Source organism: Lycorma delicatula, chromosome 12 (assembly GCF_047948215.1).
Source record: "Lycorma delicatula isolate Av1 chromosome 12, ASM4794821v1, whole genome shotgun sequence".
In the NCBI taxonomy this organism is placed as follows: domain Eukaryota; kingdom Metazoa; phylum Arthropoda; class Insecta; order Hemiptera; family Fulgoridae; genus Lycorma; species Lycorma delicatula.
Window position 1 is genome coordinate 38942825 of NC_134466.1, and position 19738 is coordinate 38962562.

At 30.6% G+C, this 19738-nt stretch overlaps 1 protein-coding gene across 1 annotated transcript; it reads right to left on the reverse strand.

Annotated features, from left to right (window-relative positions):
• Positions 1-995: 995 nt before the first annotated feature.
• On the reverse strand, positions 996-6815 carry LOC142332988 (uncharacterized). Its single transcript, XM_075379753.1, has 4 exons — positions 6722-6815; positions 4403-4504; positions 4151-4306; positions 996-1080 (listed from the first exon to the last, which is right to left on the reverse strand). Exons 1-4 carry the CDS (start codon positions 6728-6730, stop codon positions 1018-1020), a joined length of 330 nt encoding a protein of 109 aa, XP_075235868.1. The 5' UTR covers positions 6731-6815; the 3' UTR covers positions 996-1017.
• Between the last annotated feature and the right edge of the window lie 12923 nt (positions 6816-19738).

The following is a 19738-nucleotide window of genomic DNA, read 5'->3' on the forward strand; positions in this document are numbered from 1 at the left end:
TAAAATGTTTTTTTGTAAAGAGTATCCGGACCGATGTTAATATTTTCTTTTTGTTCGAAACCTTTTCTCGAGTGTAATGTTTCTGGTAAACCGGAAAATAATTCACCTTATACCTTAACGTTTGAAATTATAAATTTTTTACCTCCTGTTACTCGATTTCCCGTCCCTAAAATACTTCAGAAGTTTTACTACAATACCGGCTCGACGTGGAACGTAACAGCTATTAAGTTTTAATTTTTGTTTTATTTATTTCTAATACGCAATTAATTTTGTTTGTAAAAATTTTCATATACGAGCGTGATATTAGTTTCGGTTTAAAAAATTATAATATTGCCGCATTTCAATCCGTTTTGATTTAGAATTCAAATCCGATTCTTTATTGTGTTCAGTCGATAATACTTACATTGTTTTTCGTTTTTTTTAAACTAAATTCACTACAAATTTTGTTTATCAGTAATTTAATGAAGTAATTAAAAAAATATCAGTAATCTAAAAACATACAAAATGAAATTTGGAACACCTATTCTTTTTATTTTTTAATAATTTCTCAAAAATTACTAGGAAGCAGTAGGGGACCGGTTTTATTCAATTTATCGAATTAATGAAGGTTTAACCGTTAATTTCAATTCTAATGCTTTCATGTCACCCTCGGAATAAAAGCCAGGATTAAACAATTTTTGAAGCTATAACTGTAAATGAAATATCTCTGTCATATTTTTTTGTGAATTTTATTTTTGTAATATTTTGATTTGTCTATCACGTCCTGAAATTCTTTTTTTTCTTTTAGGTAACTCTGCATGTTTCCTGTTATTTTGTAATGTACAAGGGCTGCAATTTAGCATAATGATAAACACGGTTGTGTTTTTTAATTAAAATAAAGTAACCTATATTTAAAATTTAAAAAGATATTTAAGAGATTAAAGGTATTATCGTAAAAAGAAACTCTTAAAATAAAAAATTTAAACTTTAAAAGTCTAAAAATCATCTACAATTAAATCATTTATAATTTTACATATTTTAATTTTTTTTGCTGTTGAATTGCAACATCAGATTGCAGTACGAGTACGAGACTTGTAGTACCTGAAAAGAAATTAGAAACAATAATTTATTACTCTTGTTATTAAAACTACTTAATTAGTTCAAAATTCTTTTTATATTACGCCTTTGTTTTTCTTCTTCAATTCTTAAATTTCAGGGTTCACTACTGTAATCAACAACTTTAATTCACTACTTTAATCAAATTAAGTTGCGCATATATAAAATAGCATGTAAATTTTAGTATCGTGGTGTGTAAATTAATTAGCACAAATAAATCTTTTCCTTAACGTTTTATTTTTACGATGTGGATTGTTTAGAAATCGCCTTTAACCGCTTATTTTAAACTACGAGTTTAGCTGCTTTTTATGAGTAAGATTTTGCTATTTTCAGAATCTGACTGCTTTTTCTTTTAATATAATTGCTTTTTAAGAGATGGCTACTTTAAGAGATTAACTTCAATTAATAAATACTAATGTAACCGGTTTTTGTTCGATTTTAACACGATTTGTCTCTCTAATTTATAAATATAGTGCAAAACGTTTTGCTTTCAGCAAGTCAACAACTATTTAATTACGAGCGACTTGCTACTGAAGTCATCGTTGAGGAAAATCTAGAAAATTCCACAGTAATTATTACCCTCTCTGATTTAAGGAAAATCTTCAAAGGGAGAAAGCGACAACAGACTACCACAAAAGAGTAAAAAATTCATCCTCAGAAGTCAAAATATTTTCCGAATCCAAAACATTTTTCGGGTGATGATGTCAGGATTGACTCAACAGCGCAATAGTAGGTCGTTTATGTAGAGCAAAAAGCTAGATATCAAATTTGAAAAACTAACCGTTAATAATACCGCAATACATACATATCGTTCGGCTGGGGCCAAAAATTAGGAATCTGGTGTTTTGATGACTGGAAAATGTAAAGTGTAATCACAATTTTTCACTTTTCAGAATGGCTGTTGTTATACAAAAAACAAATGTTATTTGTAATCGTTTGTAAAGCGGGTATATTCGGTTTAGGTGGTGATAGAAATTTGTTGAGTTTGATGCGGGGTCTCTGATCTTTCGCGTGTAGGCATTTAGCTTAGTTCTTGAGGGCTACAAGGTTAGTTAGGTATCTGATGTTTTCTTGAAGGCAAACTTGCCTAGGGTGGAATTTACCGACGGGAATGTCTCTCGAGGCATCTGCTTCGGTGGCATCTGAAGAGGCCGAACTAATGACTGTGGAATGTGATCGGTTTGAGGGCGAGAAGATGTCCTTTATTTAAGCCACTCGTGGCTAGGAATTGAGGGGAATGTAGCAATTAGACACGCTAAGACGCGGGTGTTCTTGTGCTTCAGGGGGGGGGGAGAATAACAAACCTTCATCAAATCGTACAGCAAAACTGTTTTCTTGTAATTTAATAAAATATATTGATTTGGAAGAAATTTTTTTTACGCTTTAATAAATTATCGAACGATTAAAAGTAATTGGCACAATTTATTAAAAATAAAATTCGACGTTTTTCATTTACCGTCGATGAATTTTGTGTGCTCAAATAATTTTCATTAACGCCTTCTCAACAGTGAATTACTTTTTAATTACATTTTTCCTATTTCGTAATTAATTATTAATTTTACGATGCTGTTCTTATAAAGGTTTTATCCTGGGATTCCATTGATCCACCCAGGAAAGTTCTGGAACAGTTCTTTTAATGTTACTAATGAAATAGCACAGTTAGTTATTCGGCTGTATATCATATCGTTTTGTTCCGATCGACATAAAAGATTTATTTACTTATAAGTGAATTTATAAATTGCAAAAATAGTACGGATTTTTAGAGAGATATAGCTGAAATAAACTATTGGATAGCGGCATGACTGGTAATGAAAAATTGGTAAAATGTCGTGAGAGAGAAAAAATGGCAAAGTACGGATTAGAAATACGAATAGCGGATAATCAAAAATTTCAAATATCACGTACTCGGCGAGTAAATTAATTTTATTTTTTTTTTGAGAATCAGGTTGACAAATACTGGAGAATTATCAGGAGAGGGCTTCATAATAAACGCTGCTTTTTTGAAGTTTTAAAGCCTGCAGTTTTAATTAAACGCTGAGGAATAAGGCTAAATTTTAAATTGATAGATAAAATAAAATGACCCAAAATCTCGGTCACGTTTGTTAATGAGTAAAATCGAACCATGGGGGTGGAAATGAGGGGGCTTTTTCGAAAAAACAAAATAACGCTATAACTTTCTTATTAAATAAAATATCGAATTCGTTTAAAGTCGTACTATTCTCTGGACAAGGGCCTAAACATATCTAAGTAACGGTTTTTTATATCACCAACCACTGGTCAAGGAGGTGGTAAAAATAGGGTTTTGAAGAAAAAAAAATCATATATCTCTAATAAGCACATTATCGAATCGGTTTAAAGTGGTCGTTAGTTCTTTAAATATTACCTAAAACTTTTGTCTGAAACAATTTTTGGTATGACCAACACTTACGGCAAGGGATGATCAAAACTTTGCCGAAATTGTTAGTAGGTGGGGGTGTCGCTTGCTAAACATGAAAAACGTTTTTATTTGCAACCATTGTCGTATAGAGTAAATTTTAAGCTTTTCTTAACTTTATGGTGGAAATCTCTTTCATTCCCTACTTAGCACCGGTGAAATTTACCTTTGCCTTCCGGCGTGCCGAAAGGGATTTTTTATTTTGTGTCCAAATATTACGATATCGATGTTGCTGAAGCGATCAAGAAAATGAATTTATCGGTTCGTACTCTAATTTGTTCTGATTTTTTCCTATCAAACTTCCTTTTATTTAATTCGCTTAAAAATATACAAGAAGTTGTCGAGGTAGAGAATCGAACTTCATAGTACGTATGTGGCTCACTGTTGAGCCGAAAATGATTTTTTCTCGAGGCATAAAACAGCATGTAGGATGATATAAGTAACAACTGTATTAAAAACCAAGGCGATCGTGTTGTTAAGTTATTTTATTTACTTTAATTCTGTTTATACAAATTCTTTGTTTTGGATAATCGTTTACTTACCCCCATTTTACTTTCAAATGAATAGATCTAATTCTGCTACAAGTAGAAATTAATTTGCTAATATTTAAGTATAATTTACCTTTAGTAAGAAATTAAAATCCATTACATATAAACCGGCCGGCTCCATTTTTAATGGTTTTTGCGTACCGATTAATAACATTTTGATTCCGTGTTTAAACCATATCGGTTTATTTTGCCACGGGCTTGAAGCTATCGTATTCCATAGATGTTCGCTCTAAAAAAAGAATAATTACATTTTTACACGTAAATAAGTACCGACTTCCATCCACAAACATTCAATAATAAGTTACGTTATCCAAAATTATCTTACCGAATTTATTAGATATTGTCCCATAACGCAGATCATTCCGTAAGACCCAACAGTTGCTAAATATCCCATCACATATTTTCCTTTGCCAGAAATTTCATTGTTCTAAAAAAAAATCATTTTAAACTATAAATACGTAAATAAATTTTTGAACGCTTAGTGTGCTGATATATAAAAATATATTAAAACGAATAAACAACGGGAAACCACTTCACTACTAATTTCCTGGGCCCGTAACGAACTGACTTCGTCGGTGATGATTGCCTATGACGTATGCTAAAAGCGAAATAAAATTGCGATGAATTATTACATTAATATTCTATATTAAAACAATAAAATTACCTTGTACGGTACCAAAAGATATAAAAATCAAATCTTTGATTATAAACGGACGGACTTAAGAAATCTAAAGTATTCGAAAATATCGTCTCATTTTTCCTAAGGTATTTCGGGAGTTAGCCCCTAGATTAAACTACCGACGCGATGCCGCATAATAGACACGATCCGCAAGGATGCTGTGTACAATTAATTTGCAGTCGCAGGCAACAGAAATGGGACATCGTTCTGAGTCGTGATACGCATGAGGTATGCTTAGTGTGTCCTATTCGCAAACGGCAAATTCTCCTCTCGACGGTTATTCGTGCACGGTAGCTCTACGATGATAGAATATTCTTAACAGGACAAAGTTGATTGTGGACGGTAGCATTCCGTACACTTCACCACAGGTCACGGACCACCCTCTTTGTAAAAAAGGCAAGATCATCAGAAAGAACACAATTAGTGAAAGGAGGCTGAAGAAATTCTTTTGCCGCAATATCGGCGCGCTCATCGCCTGTAATTCCAATATGGCTGGGGATCCTGCAGAAGCTCACAGTTCTGTTACTTTGAGTCATTTCAGAAATAACACTCTGAATCTCACTGGTAAGAGGGTGACTGGAGTACATGTCACTAATCGCGTATAAGGGGCTCATGAGATCTGAGCATATCAGATTATGGCATTTACATTAATAAATGTGTAAAATAATAATATGACAACAATTATTGCCAACAAAATATACAAGCACCTGGAAACTAACAAAGTCCTCCATTTGCAGCAGAAGGGATGTGCAAAAGCCGCGAGGGGGAGAAAAGAACAAATAATCATAGATACGGTAGCCACGATACACTAAAAGAAATCTGTGGCTGGCCTATATAGACTATAAAAAGACATTTGATAGTGTGCCGCACTCGTGGCTGACAAAGATCTTAATTATAAGAAATTATAAGAGAGTAATTCTTAAAGAAAATATCAACAACAAATGTTGGCTATGTATGCAACACAATGAAACAATAGATCATATAATCACTGGTTGTCCGATTCTAGCTCCGACGGAGTACACCAGAAGGTACAACAACGCTGCAAAAATTGTACACATAGAACTCTGCGGTAGATACAAGTTACAGCTTCAAAAAGGGGCCTACTATACTAATGAGCCAGACTCCTTTTTGGAGAACGACAGCGCAAAATGTTTCTGGAACCAGGGAATTGTAACAGCAAAACCCATCGACTGCAGTAAGCCAGATATAGTAGTAGTTGATAAAATGGAAAAAGTAACTTACCTAATAGACGTAGCCATCCCATCAAGTAACATCAACACTAAACGCAATCAGAACCTGCAGAAATATACAGATCTTGCTTTTGAAATTAAAGAAATGCGGAATCAGAAAAAGTTTATATAATCCCGATAATTATATCTGCGGAGGGAATAATACCATCTCCTATGCACAACAGTCCTGAAAAACTGAAGATCCAGTGGAAGACCCAAGCGCTAATGCAAAGGAACGTGATAATTGATATCCGCCTTGTTGCCCGGTAGTCACTTAGTCAACAATAGAAAGCCTAATCTCGTTGGTATAAATTACTCCGAGTATAAGGAATGTCAACGGTAAAAGTAAAAGTGTGGATGATAATAATAGTATGGAAATTAATTAAAAGGTTATAAAATTGCGTTTATTTATAATAATAACTGTTAAACTGATAATAGTGACTTTTAATGTGTTTTTAATCGGCCATACTGTGATTCATGTATTAATTGCGTAAGATTCATTTAAATAATCCTTCCGTACCTGTAGGAGGGTATAGTTTTTTCTTTTCTAAAATTATGCACGACAGAAGCATCACGACTAGTAAAAAAGATCAGGTAATCTTTTTACAATAATTCAACACACTTGTATATAAAAAATTAAAATCCAACTAAAAATTTAATGTAATATTATCAAAATACTTCTTATTTTTTATTTTACTAATAAAAATGTTCATTTACTTATTATTATTATCATTACCTGAAACATGCAATACAGAAGAACACTGCAATGGAAGCATATCACTTGATTAAATACCAAAAAAGTAAATTTCAGTGAATTATATACATCTTTCACCTTCCTGAAAAGAAAAAATAAATAAAACAAAATTTAGCTCGAGAGATATCTCATTAACGACTGTAACTTATGTTTAAGTTGAATTATAAGTTGTATTTGCTTAAAATAAAATAAATAGAGAAACCTACTAGAGTTTATAGACTCAAATTTATCTCAAAACTAAAAAAAATAAATTTTTATAATTCAATTTTCTAACGAAACAAAAAATTTGTTTGTATTATATTTTTTTGCTATATGAATAATAGATTCGATTTAATTCCGCATTTTTTATTAATGAAAAATCATAAAATATATGGTATCGGAATAGCTGTTTACAATCAGTTTCATTAAAAGTTTACCAACCGCAAATAAGTAGGTGAAATTTCATATTTTGTAAGTATACACATGTAAATTTAGATCTGGATGTAAAACGCCAATTGCCTCGGAGAACTGATCTAGGTCCCTTGCTTTTGCTTTCTTTATTAACGAGCTGCCTCAAAATCTTGATCCGTTTATGATAATTATTTTCGCCGATGACATTACTATATATATAAATATTTTATTTTTGTCTTCAGTCATTTGACCGTTTTGATGATAGATATTTATTTATTAATGCCAGCTGTTAGGACAACTCTGTCGTGAATGCCGTACTATCATCGCGATTGGAATATGAAATTTACTTGAACTAATTCTAAAAATTTATTTTTTAATCAACCTTATCGAACCTTTCCCATTAGAAAATAATCTTCCGTAAAAATAAAAAAAAAAATGAACACTTACTCTATTATTATGAGGTGATGGCGATGTACATTTATTAAAAAATCTTTCAATTTTAGATCACTTAATTCTGTGTCTATCGCTGATAAATCTCTATTAAAATTATTTTCATTCAATTCATCGATTACGTTATCCATATTTTCAATGATATCGCTTAAATATTCCATTTCAAAACAAACGAAAACCAAAGAACACATTTCTAATAATAACCACATCCCAATCGTTGTTAAAGTTACAGTATACATTATTATTTGCATAATTAAATTTAGACTCAATATTATTTTATTGTCATTATTATATATTGTAATCAATAAAAGCGACGGAAAAGGTGTAATTACGTCATTTAAATCGATTTTATCATTATTTATCGCGTGTAAAATGTATGCGATTGTTGGTACAAAGCACATTAATACCCAGTACACCGCCATTTCTATCGATATGAACCTGTAAATAAACCGATTAAAAACAATAATTACCGTTAAGATTTATGAACTGACTTTTTATTTATTATTTTCAGTTCTCTTTTTTCTCTTTTGATAATGATGAAAAATTAATTTTAGATGGCGTTTGAAAAATATTAAGTATCATCGGGATTCGAACGCAGAACTTTCTAAATCAAAGCTTCCGCTTCCATTAAGCGGGTGATAAAATACTATAAAAAAATCAGATTTAAATGTACTCACTCGTTTCTCATATCCCTAAAATATTTTTCTTTACTGACTGATTAATTAATGACCGCTAAACGATGCTTATTGAACCCGGAACTACGAATATAAAGCCTACAGATCTGCAAATATAGTCCATTATATTATTTATATTATTCCGTTACCTATTATACAGAGTGAGCATCATAAAACCGAATCCGTAATAAAACCGTTAGCAAACACTATTTGTGAAAGATTCTCACACAACTAGCGCGACTAGTGGATATATATGTTACTACTGATTGTTGCTGCCGTTTATCAGGTGGTTACTTACTAGTGCAGTATACGTTTTGTTGCAGTGCTGTTGTTTTGTGTAAAGTGCCTCTTTCAATCCAGGAGAGGATAGCTGTAGTTGAGGCTTATATTCGTGTTGGATCGTTTGAATAATCACGTCGAGTATTCGTAAAAACTTTCCGACTTGATAATCTCATTTGACTTCTCGAAAACAGTGTTGGGGAACAGATAGACCCGAAGTCGTATTTCATGTAAGACAAGGCGTGCTTTCATTTATCCGGTAGTGTTATGGATGGCGAGGAATCCTCACGAGATATTCGAGCGTTTAATCACGATGAGAAAATTGGTGTTTAGAGTTCCGTTTCCGGTATAGTGGGAGCGATAATTTTTGACCGGACTGTCAATATACAAGTTTCCCTCACAATTTTCGAAGAATTCTATACGCAATTAACCGATAATGAAAAAGAATACAGCTTTTTCCAACAAGGCGGCGCAACGTATCACATCAAACGTTTCAATGAATCGCTTCATACAGCTTTCACAAATGAACGAGCTATCAGCAGAGGACGGTGGCCACCAATTTTCCCACAGTTATCTAAGGAGAGAGATGATGCATGTAGTTCCTACAATACGCATTTGACCACAAGGTTTTGCGTCAGTCGAGCACAAAAGTGCATCGATCCTCAGGGTAATCATTTTGAACGTATTTTGTAACAATCAGGTAAATAAATACATTTAAAATAGGTTTTATGTTTTTCTTATTTAATTTATCCGTATCATTTATAAAATCTCATTCCAACATAACCAACCGATTCTGCAGCGGTTACGTTATGGGTTCCAACAAGACCTTAAAACATTCCACACTGTTATTTATAGTAAAAATTATTTATTTTAGGTAGATTTCATAAGAAAGCTACCTATTGTAACGGGTACCATGATTCGACTTACGGAAAAATTCGTCATACCTTCGCGTAAAACTACCGTCAGCTCAAAAGTTTATGTATATATTTCACTTTCTTGTGATCATGATAACCGCCGTAATTTTGCGCCAATCACTTTCAAATTGTTCTCTAAAAATATCTCGTCCCAAAATCTCGAGTTGTTTAACGGGCAAAATTGGACCATAGGGGTGGAAATTGGGGAGGCTTTTTCGAAAAAAACAAAATATCGCTATAACTTTCTTATTAAGTAAAACATAGAATTCATTTAAAAGTTCCTATTGTTCGTTGGATAAGGGCCTAAAACTTATGTAAGTAAATTGTTTTTATATCACCAACCACCGGTCCAGGGAGTTGAAAAAAATGGTGTGTCGAAGATAAAAAAAATCATAACTCCCTTAATAGGCACAGTATCGAATCGGTTTATAGTGGTCGTTAGCCTCTAAACATTACTTAAACTTTTGTCTGTAACAATTTTTGATATGAACAAACCCTTACGACAAGGGATTACCAACATATTGCTGGTATTGTAAGAAGATACAATACAATACAATACAAAAGGGGCTCGTCGTATGCTAAACATGTGAAACTTTTTTCACTTGCAACCATTGTCGTATTGAGTAACTTTATATTGAAAGTTCTTTTATCCCTTATTTCACACCTTTGAAATCTCTCTCCGCCTTTTGGCGTGCCGAAAAAAATTTTTTTATTTATCTTTAAAACTATTTTTTTTTTATGATTCCCAGGAATGTACCTCTAAAAATCTCTTTAAAAAAATGTATAATTTTTAGTTTCTAAGTAATATTACTTTCGCAAAATGTCAATTGACTAATAAATGTAATGTTAATATAAGAATAACCTTTGCGTAATATAGACCGCAATAGTGAGATTTTATTGTACCCAAAAATTATATGAAAAATTAGGGGTTTCAATTTTAAAACTGAAGATGATTTCCGTATCTGTGAAATATGGCAAAAATTTCAATCGTGCCGATAGAAAATTTTAATAATCTATTAAAAATCAGGAAAAGTATTTAGGTTAAAATCCTTAACAGCTTTTCTAGTTTATAAGGACCCGATGATAGCACGCTTAAAATTTATGCCGTGCATTTAATAACACTGAATTTCTAGCGACTTTCTATTACGCGAATATTGACTGTATATAGTTCAGTTTATGGCAAAGATCTATTAATTGAACTCTAACGACTAGTAAACATAATTTTAAGCGACTTACCGTATTATATTCCATGAAACTGTATTGGCTTTATCCATTAATTTATCGATGTCAGTTTCACTCATATATTTGTATCCTTTAAATGCAGAACGTTTCATTAAGCCGATCAATGTTTTACAATTATTTGGTATCAAAATAAAATCGAACACAAATAAAAAATAATTGGAAAACGTTACAACGTCTTCAAATAATACTTGCCTGTAATTTGAATCGTTCCAATATACGTAAATACTAACAATACTACAAAATAATGAAATAATTGCCGATAATAACAGAATTATTCCCTTTAATGGTGTTTTTTCATTTTTTTCATTTATCAGTAATCTATTACCCATTAGTGATAAAACTGCAGTAAACATTTCAGCCACCGCATTACATTTTCTCATGTTTGAATATTAAAAAATAAATTACCTGAAAATTATAATAAATTTGGACATTAAATTTATTAGTAAATAAATAATATTTTAAATATTTTAAATCTGGGAAAATCGGATAATATAATTAGGTTTTACAATAAATTATTTATGATTTTAATGAACAACGGTCGGGAAATTAAACTCTTAAATAAAGTATGGGATATTTAATTTTGAAATCGGAAATTTATTTTTTAAATAAATTATAGAGTATATATTTATTTTTTTTTAAACGTGAGATATTTAATTTTTAAATAAAAGTCAGATGTTTATGAATATCTTTGACTAATGCAGTGTGGATAAAATTATACAACATGATGATGTTTTCCACCACTTCTTATTCCGTTTATACAATCTAATTTTACTTTAACTATACTGGTACCGATGTGCCTTCCCTTGTAAGATCCAAATATTTCAATAATTCAAATGTTTTTAGGCTATAACTCCAATACCGGATAAAATAAGTACCATTTATGGATAAATCGTTGAAAAAATCTCAATCAGAGCTTATTACTGCAATTAAGAAAAAGTCCAAAATCAATTTTTTTGGGGGATTTTGAGTTTTTTTGGACACTTCTGGTCCGATCAATTGCAATCAAACGGGGAGATGTACAAGTAGATGTTACAACAGTCCTAATTCAAAAATTTGAACATCCTACGGCTAATCGTTTTTTAGTTACGAGATATATACATAGGTTCGTACAGATGTCACGCCGAAGCCCTCCGGGTTCGGCTAGCGGTGAACGCGTCCTCCCAAATTAGCTGATTTGAAAGTCGAGAGTTCCAGCGTTCAAGTCCTAGTAAAGTCAGTTATTTTTATACGGATTTGAATACTAGAGCGTGGATACCGGTGTTATTTGGTGGTCGAGTTTCAATTAATCACACATCTCAGTAATGGTTAAACTGAGACTGTACAAGACTACACTTCATTTACACTCATATATATATAATCCTCTGAAGTATTATCTGAACGGTAACTACCGGAGGCTAAATAGGAAAAACAAAAAAAAACATGTCACGCCGAATCTTGTCAAAATGGATTCAGCGATAGAGAAAATGAATATTTCCGTTGAAATCTGAAAACAGAAATTTTTCGTAATCACAATACTCCCTTATTTCGTATAAGAAAATAAAAACGATGTAATTCTTTTTATGGCATCAATATTAGCTTAAATTAAGCAAATAATTTCTTTTTTATGTTCTGATTTTTTTAATAATCATCAGTTTCCCACCGGCTATCCTGTATTTATTACACCATTTTTTCGAAAAAAAATTATACGACTCTTATGAGTAGATAACAGTAGTAATAATAATTACAGAATGAATCATTTTATTGGGTTTTGACTTTTAATTAATGCGTTAATGCATTAATCTCACTTGCAGTAATTTTTATTTAAATAAAGTCGTCAAAGAATTGCAACTTTCTGGATACAATTACTTACATTCAATAAAATTTTAAGACGGAAATAATAAATTAAAATTAATTTTTTTATTAAAATGTATTTAATTTTAAATAAAAATTGTAAATATTATAATTATTAATAGGCAAGATTCAATAGATACATAACGTCATGAAATTAAATTATTTTATTAAATAAAGTTAATGATAATAAGATTTTTAAAATTATTTCTATCGTTCGGTTTTTTTACCAGTGCATAAATCAAATAAAAAATATACACCATAAAAAATATAATATATACACCAGCCGGCCAGTCTAGCTAGAACCCGGACCTTAGGAGTTCAGGTCAGCTCAGGGGAATTCCGGTGCCAATTCACGGGCTCCTGGTGCTTTCGGTCGTCATTCCCATCTACCTAGAAGCATCCACCCGTGAACTCCCGCACAAAACGTCATCCTCATCGTTGTAGGAATAATACTAATAAATATCGTATTCAGGCTTTTTAGTACCCTGAAAAAGAAACTAAATTACAAAATACAGAATAATAGTAACTATGGTAATTAAAATACACACACCACTGACGATGAAAAATTCATAACCTATTTCTTTGCCACGGTGGCAGAAATATAACAACGAAGTATAAGGATTAATCTATATTTCCCTCATGAATATCTTTTTTCACAACTCGCCCTTCTTGCGGATGAAAAAATAAAGAATATTTTTTTATTTCTAAACCTACAAGGGAGCTAGGCCGTCGGTCGATGGTTTAAAACATTTCCTGAAATAACACGAATATATCCTGAAAATTTGAAAGTAATCTATCGGTTGATTTTCGCGTGATGCTATAAAAAACGAAGAGACGTATATATATATATATATATATATATGTTTGTGTGTGTGTGTTAGTTCTAGAATATATCTGATGCATGTAAAAATTTGCTTTCAATCTACTAACGAATACCCCGTTTGAATTTTTGAAATCGGACGATTTTTGCAGAGGTATTATAAGAGCACCCCATTGCACCTCCCAAAACAGCACCCTAGGGGCACCCCGTTTGTTATCAGTTGATGGTGATGATCGGTCTAGCCTCCCACGAGGTGCACCACTCCAGCCTCACACGCAATTCTCACGGGAAAACCGTAATTGTTAAACAGAAATTTTTTTAATTTATTTAATATTATTTTATTTCTTGTAACATAAATTTAAGTGTATTTATTTAGTAACATGGCTCACAATTCACAGCCAATTAATTTAATTCTTTAATGTTTCCGCTTCAACCGGTAAATCTTTAGTACTACACACACACACACACCTGCACATATATATATATATATATTATTTTAAAGATTTTTCGAGATGAAACATAACTAAAAACTACTCATTTATGTCAAGAAACGTGAGTAAAAATTTGGTTGCGATTGATCGAGTAGTTTTTTACTTCCTTGTACGCAGTAAAGGAAGTATTGTAATCGCGATAAATTTCTGTTTTCAGATTTCTAGGGAAATATCCTTTTGACCATCTCTTAATCCATTCTGACTAGTTTCGGCGTGACATGTTTTTTTCTTTTTCCTGTTTAATTTAAAACGATTAGATCAAAAGTGTCCAAAAAAACCTAAAATGCAAAAAAAAAACGGATTTAGGACTTTTTCTTAACTGCAGTAATAAGCCTTCGTTGAGAGCTTTTCAACCATCTATCATAAATATTATTTATTTTTACCGGTTCCAGAGTTACAGCCAAATAAATGTTTAATGAATGAAATATTTGGATCTTACAAGGGAAGGCTCATCGGTTCGAATCAGAATTCATTTACTTTTTTTTTACTTTTTTTTTATATAAATATATTGATTTATTAATAATTATTAATCTCTGCTTGTTAAAAAATATTTACGATAAATAATAATTGAACAATAACAATAAAAAAAATTTGAAGTTATTATGGAATAAAATTTTATGAACTTTTGAAAATATGTATATGGAATTTAATAGGCGTTATCACATATGTGTATATGTAATAAATTTGGTGAAACATCTGATTATTTAATATTAATTAAAAATTATAATTTAGATAATTTTTGCATTTTCTAGTTTCATTTCTGTTTAATTTTATCTACATTAAAGTTAACTACACAGTGACTGAAAAAGAGACCCTCACAAGAAGAACATATACACTGAGGCATACATGCCCGATCTTTAATAAAATTCAAAAAATTCTTATCTTTTAATTCATTACTCCTCTGTTATCCTCGGACAATATTCTTCCCAGGTCGGAGTCCATCATCGTGTCGTTTATTTGTATTCTTTTGCCGATCATTTAATCGCTCTTTGGTTTGATATAATTCTGATCTTAATTTGTGTACACGTTCTCTAGTTTTAAAAATCGTGTAACTGTCCCCTTTATTAAAGAATTGAAGTATCGTATCTCGCTTTCAAATGAAATAAGTTTAAATGAAGTGCAACAAAAAATGTGTATATGTAATTTAATAGGCGTACAAGGAAGTCAAGTGGGGTCAACATCAGAATTTTTGTTTATCTCGAACAAAGAAACACGCTGTTCTAATTTATATAATTGTGTAGATATGTATGAGTGTTTAAAAATAGAACTGATATTTTGTTTTGTTTTTTCTCCCCCCAAAAAATTACCAAATATTTTATAAAAATAATTTAAAAATTATCGATTTTTGAAGCAGTATTAAGGTACAGTATTTACGCGCATAAGAATAACTTTAATTTGGATTTCTTAAATATGTGAAAGTCTAACTACCCAGGGCTAAGATAAAAATAAAAAAATTATTTACAAAAGTGATTCCTTCCTTTGAGCAAAGTTTTAAGATATGGGACTCACGGTGAACGTATTTCACTATCTTCATTAAATATCATTTAAAAAAAAAGATAAAAAATAAGCTTATTATCTCCCAAAGGCTTTGTCTTAAAATTATTTTTTTTTTAATTGTTTAAAAACTCTTGTGACCGATAATTTTAGAATTATTTTTATACAAAAAATTACATCATTTTATCTTTTTTTGGGTAAAACCAAAACAAGAAAAAGTATTTAAAAATGTTTTTTAAATTAAATTACTCGATTTATACACCGGCAAAGTCTTAAAACTACAAAAAAATAGTAATGAGTTTTTTGTTAGTGGGTTTGAATATGATCAGGAAATATCTTAATTAGTTATGAAGACGTAAAAACTACGTAAAAAGGGTTTCGTCTATCCTTCTGATCGATTGCAGCCAAAATTACATGACATCAATGTCGCTATACAGAAGTGGTGCAAAATTTCACCCTAATCGATTCATCCGATCTAGAGATATCAATAAAATTTAAAAAAAATAAACAGTCCACTGTAAAAAATTCCAGACGGAGTATATATACTCTGTCGGAATTTTTCTGTCTTAAAATTATAATTTTTTTGTTTCTTTCTTTTGAATCGTAAAGATGTATAAAATGCCTTAGTGTAAAAAATTGACCCGATCAGCTTTATTATATAATATACAATATACTACAAATACGCGTAAATCACGTACAAAGGTAAAAAGTAACGCTTTAATTTTATTTTGAATATTATTTTAAAAATGAGAATATTTTAAGTTTAAAAACCACTCAAAAATTAAATGTTTAAAGAGCCAAATAAAGATTATAAAACATAACAATAATATAAAAAAGAAATTTAAAGAGCTTATACTAATAAAGAAAGAAATAATTTTTTTTAAATTTATATTGACTTTTAAAAGGATCAGTATTAAAAATTTAAATAAATATTTATCTATTTAAAACTTATATTAATTTAAACAAAAATAATTGTTTCTTATTTTTATAAAAAAATTAATATTTGTAAAATGTTAGTTTAATAAGCAATTTTCGGCACCCTTCTGCAAACTTAGATACGTTTTGTAATTAAATAAAAATCATATACATATTACCTTACCCGACGTACGATGAGTATACTTACAAATAAAACGAAATGTTCTGATACGGGTTTTATGTACGATCAGAAATATCGATTTTATTTTTTTACTTGTTTCTTTATTCATACTTCAAAAAATAAACCTTTTTAGACTCTTCATATTTAATGAAATATTTGAATACTTTATTTGATGTCAGATATTTTCGTAAAAATATTAAATTTTATATGAACGCTTCAAATAGATATTGAAAGAGGTATTTAAATTTTTAAATATAAATTCTAACTTAAAAAAATAAAAATTTATTTAAATTTTTATATCCGACAGATATTTTTGCCACGTAAAAGCTACGCAATGATATCGGCCGATGGCATCAAGTTCTTAGAATATTTTTTTTTATAGAAAATAGTTTTACGCACCAAAAAAAAAAAAAAAAAAAAAATTGAAAAATATACTATATGTAATATTGTCAACCGCACGCCCATTAATTATCCTACATTAAATAGCATGTTTTTTAAGGCAGTTCTGTTTTTTTAATTTTTTTTATATTTATTTCTTTTTTAAGTACATGTTTTTAGACTTGACGTTAAATTGACATTTATAAATAAAATTTGTGTAAAATATAATTCTGAGAAATCGACACGGATTTCTCAACTTCTTCATTCGAAGTTGTTTATGCGTGTGTACGCATAAAGAAGTTATGAATAAAGAAGTTTTGTAAAATTTTACTTTTATTCATTTAAACAAAAAGTGGCAGAAAAATAACGTATTAAAATTTATTTATTGTAATTTTGTTGGTATTAAAGAGTTTTACAATATCGTAAACAAATAATATTCTTTTGAAAATTTAATTATTTTTTTCTTTCGATTTATGAATTTTTAATAAAAAATGATTTTGTTTCTTAATATTTTGCAATATTGATAATAATTCTTGTTTCAGTTTAATAATACTATTATATAACACAGAGTTTTTCTACCACGTTTCGATATTGTTTTTTTTTTTACATAAATAAAAATAAAATTTCCTAAATCTTTTTTACGTTCACTTGATGCTACTTACGTAGATTTTCTCATAATTTAATTCTTTACAAATTTTTTTCATGAAAATTTAAAAAGTACGTCAAACTAAAATAAAATTTTTGACGCCAATTTTTTCTTGGTTTTTTTTTTATAGCTATTTTCTAAAATTTTATTATAGGTGCAGTTGTGGAACCAAATTTATTCAATTTAGATAAAAATGAATTATTTATCCATTAACATAAGATCTGTTGGCTCCATTTTACCTCGATTTTCGTAAGGTGTGCTCGAAAACTTAGAGTTTCCTGATTTAAGTTACATGAAATTTTTTGTTTATTTTTCGCTTTTAGAACGTGTCCTGAAATTCTTTCCGTTCCTTTATGAGTCAACTTCTGTATACGATCCATTAAAAGGTGAAGATTTTCGTAAATAAAATATTTTTTTGTAAAGTTTATCCAGACCGATTTTAATATCTTCTTTTTGTTCGAAAACTTTTCTCGAGTGTAATTTTTCTGGTAAACCGGAAAAGAATTCACCTAATTCCTTAACTTTTGAAATTATAAATTTTCTCCTCCTGTTACTCAATTTCCCGTCCCTAAAATACTACAGAAATTTTACTATTGTACCAGCTCGACGTGGAACGTAACAGCTATTAAGTTGTAATTTTTTGTTTTATTTATTTGAAACACGCAATTAATTTTGTTTGTAGAAATTTTCAGTTACGAGCGTGATTCTATTATCATCATGTTCAGTCGATAATACTTACATAGTTTTTTTTTTGTTTTTATTTTTAAACTAAATTCTCTACAAATTTAATTTTTTTATCAGTAAGTTAATGAAGGTAATTTAACTAAAACATAAAAAATCCCTTTCGGCACGTCGGAAGGCGGACGTAGATTTTGCCGGTGCTAAGTAAGGGATTAAAAAAATTTCCACCATAAAATTCAAAATTACTCCATCCGACAACGGTTGCATGTGAAAAATATTTTCACATGTTTAGCATACGAGAAGACACATCTTAAAATTCCAACAACATTTTGGTGATCCCTTGCTGTAATCAAAAATTGTTAAAACACCAAATTTTAGGTAATGTTGAGACGATTAACGACCACTTTATACCGATTCGACACTGTGCCTATTAAGGGAGGTATGATTTTTTTGTCTTCAAAGCCCCATTTTTTCCACCCCCTGCGCCAACGGTTGATGATATAAAAAAACTTTACTTATATAAATATTAGGCTTTTAACCAAATAATAGTAAGAACTTTATATGAATTCGTTATTTTACCTAATAAGAAAGTTATAAAGATATTTTTTTTAAAAAGCCCCCATTTTCACCCCATTGGTCCGATTTTGCCCATTAACGAACTCCACCGAGGTTTTGGGACGATTTATTTTTAACCAACAATTTGAAAGTTACTGGCGCAAAATTACGGCAGTTGTCGTGTCCACAAGAAAGTGAAATATATATATAAATTAGTATTTTTGAGCTGACCAGTGGTTTTGAATTCTGCGGGATGTGAAACGCAAAGGTATGTGGAAATTTTCCGGAAGCCAAATCATGGTACCCATAATAATAGGTACCTTTCTTATGAAATCTACCTAAAAAGGAAATTTTGAAACATTATTTTTTTATTTATAATAAGTTTCTAAAAAATACATAACTGGGATCTATTTTATTTCATTTATCAGGTTAAATTTAGGAATGCAAAGTTGGCAGGAGTCTATTACTCCCTACTTTATCGCAGAACCTGGACAGAGTCCCTTGCTGCTGGATCATTCTAATCGGGCTTGTTTTTAAAAGGGTTATTTTTTTTTTATCTCGGATCTAATTTTTCAAGTTTTGTCTATTATTATTTTAGTGAATTTAAGACGGATTTAATTGCATTCCAATCCGTTGTTAAACCAGCGTTATCGAACCCATTTCATGGGCCGACCGCGGAAGGCTAGGCTTATAAAGCCTGTCCTCCCGACGTAATTCCCCTTCAGACCGTCCACTGAAGTCCTTTCGGTGCTAACTCTTTAATAGGCTAGCAGGAATACGCCACAACGGGGCACTAGCTATAAGGAGAGATCAATGCGTCCCCTTTTCCGGAGGAGTCGCAATTGCTGGGATATTTTGTCTTACTGTAAGTTTTTTTTAAAATTTAGACCGCGTTTTTGTTTTATGCGCGACTTACCGTGTTTGACGTCTTCAAACTATATAACTCGCGAAAACTTTTCACTCGCGACCCCGGAAACGCGTCTGACGCACTATTCCGTTTATGGCTCATGCGATATGGAGGCCCCTAAGCCTGGTTTGTCGATTTTCGGCTACCGCACC